The following is a 13,007-nucleotide window of genomic DNA, read 5'->3' on the forward strand; positions in this document are numbered from 1 at the left end:
GCCAGGCAGCGGAGCCTTGAGCGTCTGACCATACATCGGCCGGGACTCTTGGCAGCGGCGCTGTCGCCCCAGGGACATCGGGCGGCGGCTACTTGGAGCTCTAAGACCACTGCCCTTGTCCAGCCCAGAGAAGGCCTCCAGGGCCAGGTCTGCTGGTAAAAGTACGCTAGCTGGATCCTTGAACAGCCCACAGGGGCCCCCGAGTGGACCAAATGGACAGCCACACTTGGGGTAATTTGCAAATGCAAAAACAATTAAGTGGCTCCCACCAAAGGGCTTTTGGGAATGTTGAGATCCCAGGAGTTCAGATCACAGCGTCCCTCCTGGGTCCGAGGACTTTCCATAGCCTCGGGGAGCACATTGGGCCAGACAAACTCTGCCTGTAGAGCTACCTCAGGGCTTAAAGAAGGGCCCCACCTCCAAAAAGGGGGATATCCCACCAAGATGTAGCCAGTTTTCTCTGCAAACGCCACCAGCTCCACGAGGTGTGCACAAGCTAACCAGACTCAAACCAAGGGCTTTCCAGAGCCCCCGTCTCTGCCAGTCCGCAAAACACCCAACGGATTCTCTCGAGAAATGGAGCACGGCTAGGAAAACAGAGGAACCCGGAGCTTTGTGTTATTTTCGGGCTGCTTCCTTAACAGCTCTGAGCCTCAGTTTCCTGATCTGTAAAATGGGCAAATGACGCCCCCCCCCTCCAATTTACGAGGATCGCATGAGATAACACGCAGGTGCTGTCACACGATGGGGAGCTCAGCGTACACGTTTGGAATATTAGGAATAAAACGAGAGGCTAACCGGGCCGCTAATTTGTAACATGACGTTTCAGAGTCTCGGGAAAAGACAGATCAATTCAGGACAAGCAGAGAAGTCGAGCTGCGTGTGTCTTTCCTATCACACAAGGCAGCTCCTTCTGAGCCCTGGGAAGTATTTCCCAGTGAGCACCCTTTTGGGAAAGGCTGACGGCCGACTCCCTGCGTCCCTTGGGACCTTTAGAGGGAGCGTCCCAATGAGAGGGGGAGGTCTCTAATTTTCTTTCTGGATACAGGGCCATTCCCTTTCCTCCCATCCCCAAACCAAAAGAAGACTCGACCCCACTACAAAGGAATCCCAGAGACACAGGAGATGTGATTAATTCCCGTCTTAAACCAGGCGCCAAAGGAAGAGCTGAGAGTACAGGCTACACGGGTCGCCTCTACCGTCTGGCGTGGGTGGGCAGCTCTGGGAGGTGGGAGCGAGCCCCCAACCGTCTGCAGGTGTGGGAGGTGGTGAGACGCCACCCCTGCTTCTTGGGCCTGCGTCTCCGCACACACTGCCATCTGACGGCTCACGTGCGCTTACCAAGGAAACAAAACGTCTGTCCCTGCAGCTGGACAGTCAGCTTCCTGGGAAATTTGGGGGAGACATTACTTTTTCCTCTTGAATTCATTTTAAACAGTCTAAAAACTGGGTCAGCTTCACTCCATTGAGAGGAAAGTCCCTGCTCTGTGCCAAGCATCATGGGGCCTCATGCAGAGCCCCTCGAAGCCAGAACTCCGTTCTTCAGAGCGAGAGACAGAGCTGGCAGGGGAGCGGCTGTGGCTGGAATCCTGTCTGCCTCCCAAAGAATCCTGGGTTCAACACTGTGATTGATTCAGGACCTTTCGAAAGACACCCAAAATGTCCCCATAGCAGCTGGACCTTTAGCGGGTGGTGGGAGGTCCTCTGCACCCCACCTCCCAGCCCGTCCAACGCCTTCCGCTGGTCCTGAAGCATCTCTGCCCGACGGGATGTGGTTCTTCCTTCCCTTCCTTCTTCCCCTTCCTTCTTATTTCCCATTCAGTTCTTTTGCTTCCTTTCTTCTCTTTCTTATTCTTTTCTGAAGCCATTAAATTGTAACCAAGTAGAATTGGAACTAAGGTAGTCTAAGAAAGCACTATTGGTCTCTAATGATGCAAAATGATGTAAATTAAGAGTGGTGGGTTCAGGGGTCAGGCAGACCTGGTGTGACTTGGCCACTGATGGGTCACTTTGCGGCCCTGGCCTTAGTTTCCTTGTCTATAATAATACCTGCCTCAGGGCTGTGTTGAGATGAAACCCCAGCACACGCGATGCATTCAGTGGCAGCTCTCTGACTGCTAACCCTAAACCTAACCCTGGTCCTCAACGCCAGGGTCCCACCCCCGCTGAGTCCCCAGGCCTGAGCATCCTCACACTGGAGGCTCATTCCCCAAAAACACCAATGGGACTAGAGCACCAGAGAAAAAACCAAAACCCAAAACACAACAACTTTTGATGAGATGGAAATAAAAAGTTGAAAAGTAAATACATTAATTAAAAAGCATAACATTTTAAAACTCACTGAAAATATTATCTTAAGCTAATTAAATGGTCCAGGAACTCGACATCATCACCCAGAGTTTGTTTCCGTAAAGTCTGGCTATTAAAAGGATGGGGGGCTTCCCTGGTGGCGCAGTGGTTGAGAGCCCGCCTGCCGATGCAGGGGACGCGGGTTCATGCCCCGGTCCGGGAAGATCCCACATGCCGCAGAGCGGCTGGGCCCGTGAGCCATGGCCGCTGGGTCTGCGCGTCCGGAGCCTGTGCTCCGCAACGAGACAGGCTGCAGCAGTGAGAGGCCCGCGTACCGCAAAAAAAAAAAAAAAAAAAAAAGGATGGGTTCTCCTGAGGTGATCCTGAGGTGTGTGCTTCTCTCCCTTGACAGATGAGGGGACGGTCAGTTTGCTGAGATGGGGGCTGGTGGCTGGCTGCACGTGGGCTTTAAACACACACGTGCACACTCACACTCATGCATGCTCTCACACACGCATGCTCATACACATGTATGATGTACACATGCATGCCCCCCACCCCAGTGCACTTCTGCCCGGATATGGTCCAGCTCGATGGGGCAAATCTTGTAAAATTAAGACATCTCAAATCTATTGGAAATCAAATGCATCCCATCACATCTATTATGTCCTTAGTTTATTTTTTTGGCCGTGCCACACGGCATGCGGGATCTTAGTTCTCTAACCAGGGATGGAACCCAAGACCCCTCCCGTGGAAGCGCGGAGTCTTAACCACTGGATCGCCAGGGAAGTCCCACATCCGTTATGACCTGACGGTTGTCTAAGGAAAGCTGGTGGAGAGGACTACACAGCACCCGTGAGCACTCACTTCATTCACGGCCCATTTATAGTCAAGCAGGGACAGACTGCATTCATGTTCATCCCCACGACGTGGCTGAACGCGTGGCAGAGAGCAGGCGCTCTATAACGTTCATTTCATAAAATAATCAGTAAACCCACATTCTAGAATGCTAAGAGGGTTTGGGTCATTGTTCAGGGCTCAGTCAAAGAGGAATTCACTTGCCTTTGGATAACAGAGGCGTTTCTATCCAGATTAAAAAAGAAACACAAAGATTGCCCCTGGTAAGAGTAAACCAGGACTTCCCTGGCAGTCTAGTGGTTAAGACTCCGCGCTTCCACTGCAGGGGGCGTGGGTGTGATCCCTGGTCGGGGAACTGCGATCCCTGGTCGGGGAACTAATATCCCGTGTGCTGTGCGGCATGGCCAAAAACAAGAAACCGAAGCTCCACTGCACGATTTGGTTAAGGGCCTTACTGTCGGAAGTCCTCTGTCCTAGATCGGGCTCCGTCAGACGCTCGTGAGCAAGTTCCTAATCTGATTTACCGCCTATTCCCCTCCCGGGGGCCGGCCCTCCGACCCTGTGTGTGTACGTGATGTGTTAGCTAGTGGCTGATAAAAGGCCAAGTCAGTCAGTCCTTCCCGTGGACGCGGACAGCACGCACAGCCTCCTGGCTGCAGTATGGGCGCCACGATGGAAAGACACCACTCTGAGCCTGCTCATGCCTTCCTGTGCCTCAGTTTCCCCACTGGTAACACAGGGAGCTAGTCTGGACCACCTCTGAGGGCCCTGGAGTCTACGCGTCCCTTCCTCTCGGATCCCACGGGAAGATCTGTGCTCCCTGCTTCTCCGACTGAGAGGCAACGGTGAGAAGCATCGCCTTGCGGAAACCCAGGAGTTCCCATTCATCTTTCTCTTTCTTGGGAAGAGGAAGAAATACACAAGGCATAGGGCCTATTGCAGTCAAGGAGAAAATTATAAAACACACAAAGCCTGTGCAACTAGAGCACGGATTTGTCAGTAAGTCACAGAAAACACACTTTTACAGATTCCACCCAACAGCGTCCATCCAGTTGTCAACGGGGGACGTGGCTGTTTTTTGGGTGCGTCTGGACAAGGTCTTGAAGTATGGGGATCCCTCCTCCCATCTCTCTAGTGTCTTAATAACAATCTCCATCACGTGCACCGCATTCGACAGTTTAGAACATGATTCCACGTTCATTATCCCATCCGGTCTTCATAACCAGCCTGGGAAAAGGGCCGAGTGGAGGGTCGGTCCTGTTTTGCAGATGAGGAAACAGAGGCTCAGGATGGTGAAGCAACAAGCCCCAAATCACCAGAAATTCTGGGACGAAACAGAGGTGAGACCTGGAGCCTTCTGTTCCCTGTGCACCTGTCCCCTGCAGACTCAGGTGGAGCGGAGGTGTCTGGTCACCCCTGAGAAGGAAACTGGGGGGCGAGAGATGCCCTTGGAACCAAGCATCTCCTGTCCCTATTTGCTGATGCAAGAAATCCCTTTAACCAAAGGCTCAGTCATTTATTCTATCATCAGAAATTCTCAAAACACAGGACTTGGGCTTCCCTGGTGGCGCAGTGGTTGAGAGTCCTCCTGCCGATGCAGGGGACGTGGGTTCGTGCCCTGGTCTGGGAAGATCCCACATGCCGCGGAGCGGCTGGGCCCGTGAGCCATGGCCGCTAAGCCTGCGCGTCTGGAGCCTGTGCTCCGCAACAGGAGAGGCCACACAGTGAGAGGCCCGCGTACCGCAAAAACAAAAACAAAACCAAAAAACAACACAGGACTTAAATTCTCATGGAGGAATAAATGACTGATTCTGGTTTGTCCTGTTTTACAAAGACCAGGCTGCGTCAGATTGTGGTCCAAGCACCTCCGTCCCTCATCATCTTGGCTAAAGTCAGTCTGGCTGCCTCTCTCAAAGCAGCGTCCCTGAAGCCACACACCGAGACCAGCTCCTGGTTACAAATCCCCGTCCCCAGCCCGGCCCACGTGTGTTAGCCCCGGGTTCAGACACACAGAGGTGTCCTCAGTAGGACACACCCTTTGCTGTAATTTATGAAGGGGCCTCTCGGGAGCCTACCGGCAAATTTGCACCTAACGTTTAGACTGCGGGGCCTCCGAGGTACCCTCCCCATCACGTATCAGAACACAACAACGGGAAGCATTCAGTAGCAAAGGCATTGACAGACATGCAGGGCAAACACAGCAGCAGAGGAATCCGACTGTATGTACCATGCTGCTTGTAGATGGGGGGTTTCCTATAGATGTTATCTTTGACGCCAGTGTCTGGGAAAGAAGAAAGAAAAAAAAAAAGGAGAGAACAGCAGGGTGAGCAAGCAAATTGTGGTGGTTTCCATCCTACCGCTTCTGTGTGAACAGCAATCCGTCACCCAGACTTAGGGTCCCCAGCAAGGATCTGGCTCCCGCCCCGGAGCCTGGCACCCAGGCCTCACAGCGCACGTCAGCCTCGCTCAGCCCCGACGCCACCCGCCGTGTGAAGGGGGCAGAGGGACAGAGGCGGCTGGAGCGGGCGTCCAGCGACGACTGTGACCCAGTCAGCCCCCCTCTCTCCAGCCCGTTCTCAGGGGGGCAGCCACGCCTCCCTGGTGTTTGTGGAGATTCAGGAGAAACTCAAACACGTGCCGGTTTGGGGATGCGCGCGGCCACCTGCGGACTTTTAAAGCATCTCGGAATTTAGGGGTGAGGGAGACGGGGAGGCTCGGGGACCACGCCACCCCCGCGAGGCACGGCAGCCCGCTCCCACCCCCCTGCCCCGACAGCTCAGGGGCGGACAGACGGTCCGCCTGGCGAGCGGCCGTGTGTCCTGGGCGCCTACCTGGGACGTGGAAGTGGCGAGGAGCCTGCTGGTAGGTGGAGGGGGGAGGCTTGTTGTCTGAGAGCACGGAGAGGCTGGAGGTGCTCCGGCCACTTTCACTGCCTCCAGACGGGAAAGCAAAGCCGGCAGACAGAAGGCGGGAAGGGAAAAGCAGAGGAGAGCATTTCAAGCATGAAAGTGAGCCCCTCTCCGCTGCCCAGGGAGAGGGACCCTCACCGACACCTCCAGGTGGGCCCCACGGCTTGTTAATCCAACCTCGAGGGACCCCCTTCGCTGGCCCCGTGGTGAGGGAACAGGTACGCCCAGGGCAGAGCCCGTATTGGTTCCCAGTTCCTGCAAAGTCTGGCCTGGCCGTCGGCAGAGCTCCCTCTCCTTGGGACGGGCACAGCCCACTGCTGCTCTGCCGTGGCTGCCATTGGAACCCAGAAAGTCACAAATTCACCAAAAGTAAGCATCCCCCCACGCCCACGTCCTGAGTATCCTTGCGTAAAAAGATGCGGATTTCTTGGAGAATTCACAAACTAGCCATTCAGAATCGGGATTAAAGGGCTAGAACTCATCTACATCTGTCCTGAAGAGCCACTGAGTCAAATCCTATCAGCCACAGGAGAATAAGAGACCACTGGTGTTAATCAGATGCCATGTTCCCAAATAAAGCAATTTTTTTGCCCAGTTAAACGGAAAGAGTCCTCGGATTCCGGCCCCGAGTTCTATCCCGTCGGGACTGTCATTTCTGTTCTGCAAACAAGGTTGGATTATCAAGTCACAAATTTAGACAGCCGTGGTTACCCGCCGATCCTACCTGCCCCCCCCACGCCTACTGAGGGATGGGATGGTACACAGGGGGTGACGGGCGTCGGACACGGCACGAAAGGCATACGGCTCCTTTAGCGAGACACGCAAAGGCACAGCGCATTTCCTCCCCTTTAGCCCCAGGAAACCCTCGCCGCGTTATGTGACAGCTTGGCAAAGGGAAAAGGACACCCCTGACGTGAAAATCCCCCGGTTGGGAGCCGCAGGACCCCGAGGTGACGTGGTGATGAGGCAGAGTGAGCGCTGGAGGTGGGCAAATGGGGGGAGACGCAGTAGCCGGGCTCGTGGGGGACGCTCTCGCCTGGCGGAGGGGTGCGCTGAGGGCAAAGGGGGGCCTGCGGGGCGGGGTGGGCTCAGCAGACCACAGCCACGGCCTGAACCAGGCTGAGGCCACACGGGGGCTGCTGACTATGGCTTGAGCATCTCCCTGGGTGCGGCACCAACTTCACCTGTCGGCGTGGACGGAGCTTCAGGTAGATGACTGCCCCCCTCTTCGGGGCATGAACCCTGCTTCTCCCTTAGCTGCCGCCTTCCAGCACGGCACAGAGCCTCCCGGAGCCTCACGCCAGGCCAGACTCCTGCACCCGGGGAGACCACACCCACGGGCACGTAAAGAAAACCTCAGATCCGTTCCGCCGGCTGTGGCTCGTGCTTCTCCAGGGGCAGCGGAGCACGGTGGAAGCAGGGGCCTTACATTCATCTGCTCGGACCCTGGGGCAGCCGAGGACGCTCACTTAGGGCGGCACCACTGTGCCGGGCACGTCTTGACCCAGCTTCCAGTGGCCTGTTTCTCTCCACCCCTGCCCAGGTGGCTGGAGTCTCTAACATGTCACGGGACTCCTGCCCACCCCCCCACCTCAGTCCCCAGGCCCACCGTGCAGTGTCTGACCTCACAGGCAAGACTCTGTGTGTGTGTGTGTGTGCGTGCGCGCGTGCACGCACATACGCGCACACGCATCTGAGGAGGCCCACGGCTTTCACCAGGGTCAGGAGGCACCATGCGGTGGCCACACTGGGCTCTCAGGCCCACCTTACACCTGCCATCCAGGGGCCTCTACACCGGTCAACAGACTCTTAAGACCTTGGACCTGACCTAGGATGCCTCTGCTTCTGCCCCATCCCCTTCTGGACTTCCTTTCCAACCCTCCCCACCTGTGCAGACCCTTCCTGGGTCAAGGCTCAAGTGCAAAGCCTTCCCAGAGAACAGAGCCCAGCTGACCATTCCCTTCTCTGGACACACACCTGCCTGCCCGTTCACCGTGTTGCTAAATCATCATCAAATGCACCCTCACACAGACCCTACATGGGGCCTCTCGCAGCACTTTGCTCACGACAGCCCGGCGGCCACGCCACCACGACTGCCTTTTGCAGGGGCCGGTGTCCTGGTGAGGCCCGGCCTCAGGTGCTGCTCTGAGGGCCAGCTTCTCCCATGGGCCTTGGGGGCAAAACCCCCAACCACTGATGTCACCGGGGATGGGGGAAAGCCAGAGGTCACCCAGCTGAGCGGCAACTTTGAAAAGGCACGGAGCCCCTCGGGCCAAGGTGCGTGGCTTCTCCTGGAGATGGGTCAGGACCGAGGCCGCTTCTGACCTCTGCCAGGGAGGGGCCCTCAGCGTCCTCAGGGAGACGCGAGGATGCCGGGAAGGGGACCTCTCAGAGCCGGGGAACCCCTGGCCGGTGAGCGGCCACCTCGCCTGTTTGTCCAAATTGACGCCTTGTTGCAAAGCATCTCCGGGCGGCACGGAGCCTTCCTGCAGCCCCCAAGTCATTCCCGCCGTTACTTTACGCACCACCGGCGCGTTGCCACGCAGGTGTTGTCTAAACGCCTTACTTTATTTGGGTTTCACCCGTTTTCCCCTTTTGTATCTGAGGATCCGTCCAGGACACCAGGCGACACTGGTCCTCACGCGTCCTCAGGCTCCCCTGGGCTGTGACCGTTCCTCAGACTCTCCTTGCGTTTCACGGCCTTGGCAGTTTTGAGAAGTGCTGGTCGGTGTTTCGCAGCCTGTCCCTCAGCTGGGGTTCGTCAGATGCTTTTCTCATGATTGGACGGGGTTCACAGTTTGGGAGGAAGAGCACAGAGGGGAGGCACCCCCTCCCATCACATCAGGGGCACCGCCATCCACGTGGCCGACCACTGCGATTGACCTTGACCCCGCGGCCGAGGTCGTGCTGGCCAGGATTCTCCCCGTCCAGCTCCTCCCACACCCCCACTCTGTGCTCCTTGGGAGGGGGCCGCCGTGCACAGCCCACACCTGACACGGGGCAGGGGGGCCCTCCTGGAGGGTGGAGGGTCCGCGTGAATGATTGGGGATTCTTCTGCCGGGAGTTTGTCTCTTCCCCCCCAGTTACTTATTTATCCAGTCGTTCCTTCATATCGGTGTGGACGCGCGGACGTTTGTCCTTTGCTTTACGATCCAACACCGTGTCCTTCATTCTGCTGCTCAGCTGTCCCAGCTCTGCCCTCGGGAGCCCCCTCACTTGCTCCTGTGGATCTGCTCAAGGTGACCAGAGGCGAGGCCAGCCCCCAGCCCCTTGCAGGGACCCCATGGGTCACCAAGACGTGGGTGGGTTTCCACCTGCCCCTCTCACTGCCACGTGCCACCTGAGTCAGCCAGAGCCACCAGGTGGAGGGCCCCAGAATGGGGGCGAGATGCAGAGATGGCTACGGGCGCAGCGGGTGGGTGGGGGAGTGGCCTTGACCTGAGGTTCCGCATCTGCAGCCCCTCCTCTCCCTCTCACGCCGTGTCGGGAGCAGGCTCTGCAGTCACTTCCCATCACTGCCCAGCAAGACGGTTTTGGCAGCATCACTTCCGCTTGCACGCACCTGCGGTCCCGCGGCCTCTGCTCCTTAACAGCTGAGAAGTCAGTCTTAAACCCGACACTGTCCTGGGAGACACTGGGGACTGAAATTCATACTAAAGCGTAAACGGCTGTCACTGGCACCTACGCTGCACGCGGGTCCTGGCAGGAGGGTGGCCCCAGGCACCAGGACACGGTGGGAAGGTGTGTCTGGGATGGGGGTGGGTGGGAAGGAGGGGCACCTGGCCAGATCAGGGCAAGCGCTGGCCTCTCCTTGGTGAGGCCTCCACCCACAGTGCCGTCCAGAGGGAGAATCTCCACCTAAGGAGCCACAGAAGCTGAAGAGGCTGTGAGGAGGGACCAGGGAAGGCTCTTCCGCAGAGCGTGGGTGGATGCCAGGCCCCGTGACCAGCTGAGGAGAAGGCAGGTGGCCCCTGGCACAGCTGGCTGCGGAGTGCCCATGGGCTGGGATGCGCCGGAGCCCGTGGGCCTCAGTGAGAGGTGTCAGGGAGAAGTGGTGGCCCCACGGCCAGCAGGTGGACGCACCTAGTGAACGAGGGCCTGCCTCTAGGCTCTGCCCAGCGACCTGTCCCTGAGCCTTGGTCTCCCCAGGGGTGAGTCCTGGCAAAAGGCTGGGGCTCCTGAGGTCACAGACGGCCCTTGAAGTCAGCAGGGGGCAGAGCCATGGGTGCCAGGCTCCCCTGCATCCTGCACCAGAGAGGAGGGCAGGGGGCTTTGTCTAATTTCTGAACAAAGAGAACTGGGACCCCGAATAGCCAAAGCAATCTTGAGAAAGAAAAACAGAGCTGGAGGAATCAGGCTCCCTGACTTCAGACTATACTACAAAGCTACAGTAATCAAGACAGTATGGTACTAGCACAAAAACAGAAAGATAGATCAATGGAACAGGATAGAAAGCCCAGAGATAAACCCACGCACCTATGGTCACCTTATTTTTGATAAAGGAGGCAGGAATGTACAATGGAGAAAAGACAGCCTCTTCAACAAGTGGTGCTGGGAAAACTGGACAACTACATGTGAAAGAATGAAATTAGAACACTCCCTAACACCATACACAAAAATAAACTCAAAATGGATTAAAGACCTAAATGTAAGGCCAGACACTATAAAACTCTTAGAGGAAAACACAGACAGAAGACTCTATGACATAAATCACAGCAAGATCCTTTTTGACCCACTTCCTAGAGAAATGGAAATAAAACCAAAAATAAACAAATGGGACCTCATGAAACTTCAAAGCTTTTGCACATTAAAGGAAACCATAAACAAGATGAAAAGACAACCCTCAGAATGGGAGAAAGTATTTGCAAATGAAGCAACTGACAAAGGATTAATCTCCAAAATTTACAAGCAGCTCATGCAGCTCAATAGCCAAAAAAAACCCAACCCAATCCAAAAATGGGCAGAAGACCTAAACAGACCTTTCTCCAAAGAAGATATACAGATGGCCAACAAACACATGAAAGAATGCTCAACATCATTAATCATTAGAGAAATGCAAATCAAAACTACAATGAGATATCATCTCACACCAGTCAGAATGGCCATCATCAAAAAGTCTACAAACAATAAATGCTGGAGAGGGTGTGGAGAGAAGGGAATCCTCTTGCACTGTTGGTGGGAATGTAAATTGATACAGCCACTATGGAGAACAGTATGGAGGTTCCTTAAAAAACTAAAAATAGAACCACCATATGATCCAGCAGTCCCACTACTGGGCATATACCCTGAGAAAACCGTAATTCAAAAAGAGTCATGTACCACAATGTTCACTGCCACTCTATTTACAATAGCCAGGACATGGAAGCAACCTAAGTGTCCATCGACAGATGAATGGATAAGGAAGATGTGGCACATGAATACAATGGAATATTACTCAGCCATAAAAAGAAACGAAACTGAGTTATTTGTAGTGAGGTGGATGGACCTAGAGTCTGTCATACAGAGTGAAGTAAATCAGAAAGAGAAAAACAAATACCGTATGCTAACACATATATATAGAATCTAAAAAAAAAAATGGTTCTGAAGAACATAGGGGCAGGACAGGAATAAAGACGCAGACGTACAGAATGGACTTGAGGACACGGGGAGGGGGAAGGGTAAGCTGGGACGAAGTGAGAGAGTGGCATGTACATATATACACTACCAAATGTAAAATAGATAGCTAGTGGGAAGCAGCCGCATAGCACAGGGAGATCAGCTCGGTGCTTTGTGTCCAGCTAGAGGGGTGAGATAGGGAGGGTGGGAGGGAGGGAGATGCAAGAGGGAGGGGATATGGGGATATATGTGTATGTATAGCTGATTCACTTTGTTATATAGCAGAAACTAACACACCATTGTAAAGCAATTATACTCCAATAAAGATGTTAAAAAAAAAAAAAAAAGAGAACTGGGGGCCAAAGCAGTCAGGAGGGAACCGGAGCAGAGCCCTGCCCACCGCGGGGCCAGTGCCCACCTGGAGCAGACCGCAGGGCACCGTGCCCCCTGACCTCAGGGACACCATTGGAAGGGCTATGACACTTAGAAATGTGGTTTCTAAACCACATTTTGGTGGGCAGTGGGGTGGGGGCCTGCCTGCCCCGCCTGCCCCCAGCACAGGATGGAAGGAAGGGCCTCGTTGCTCCTGCCTGAGGTGAGTGGGCTGCCCTCCCCTCGGCCTCCCTCCCTGGCCCTCTCTCATGTGGCTGAGGACGCGGTTCTGCAGGCTGGGGGCAGCTGCCCAGGGGGCCCGTCCTGGGCTGAGGTCGCCTGACGCAGTAAGAACTCGAGGTGGAGGCTCCTAAGGGGCAGCGTCTGTGATGGCCCCTGCCCCACCTGGACGGACATAGGCAAAACCTCCCCCAGGCAGCCAGCCCAGCCCACAAGGGGCTGCCCCGGGGCGCGAGGCTAGAGCAGCCAAGAGGGCGAGGGTCCTGCCGTCTGGCCTCGCCTCTGGGCCGCACCTCTGCCAGGGACCCCAAAGCAGGGCCACAGCAGGCGGGAGGAAAGCCCTGTGCTCTTCTGACCTTCAAGCAAAGGAAGAAGAGGCATCTCTCCTTGGTGACCTGCTATGACTTGTCTAAATGTCAAATTCACTCCCGTTTGCAGTGAGTCTTCTGTCCACCTCTGGGTGGGGGCACACCCCGGCCACGCGACACCCTTGTGCCACGCGGGTGTGCAAGAGGCCCTGTGGGCTGCTCTCCCGCTCACAGGATTTTGGGCTTTGCTGCTTCTCAGAAGAGTCAGTACGTCCAGAACAGGCCATGAGCTGTGGGGATAGGTCCACTAAGAGGAGAGGAAGGCACCCCGATGACCAGGGTTCTCTTCTCAGTTAGGCTGATGGAGTCAGGCAAACAGGTGATGATGACAATGAGAACCGTCCAAGTTCCAAGGAGCCCTGCCGGGTGACCATCC

General features: G+C 55.6%; 1 protein-coding gene across 24 annotated transcripts in view; it reads right to left on the bottom strand.

Annotated features, from left to right (window-relative positions):
- The window catches only part of ABLIM2 (actin binding LIM protein family member 2), a 152,055-nt gene that overhangs the window by 35,433 nt on the left and 103,615 nt on the right, over positions 1-13,007 (bottom strand). For 19 of the 24 annotated variants that reach the window (XR_009540427.1, XR_009540437.1, XR_009540434.1 and 16 more), the window contains 2 exons: positions 5,979-6,080; positions 5,375-5,428 (listed from right to left, as the gene is read on the bottom strand). The exons of the other annotated variants lie outside the window; for them this stretch is intronic. Coding sequence is in view for 2 of the 19 variants with exons in the window: in XM_060148773.1 (XP_060004756.1) it covers positions 5,375-5,428; positions 5,979-6,080 (156 nt within the window). In the remaining 17 variants the exon portion in view is untranslated. The remainder of the gene's footprint in view (positions 1-5,374; positions 5,429-5,978; positions 6,081-13,007) is intronic. 24 annotated transcript variants of the gene reach the window in all.

This window comes from Lagenorhynchus albirostris, chromosome 4 (genome assembly GCF_949774975.1).
Source record: "Lagenorhynchus albirostris chromosome 4, mLagAlb1.1, whole genome shotgun sequence".
Classification (NCBI taxonomy): Eukaryota; Metazoa; Chordata; class Mammalia; order Artiodactyla; family Delphinidae; genus Lagenorhynchus; species Lagenorhynchus albirostris.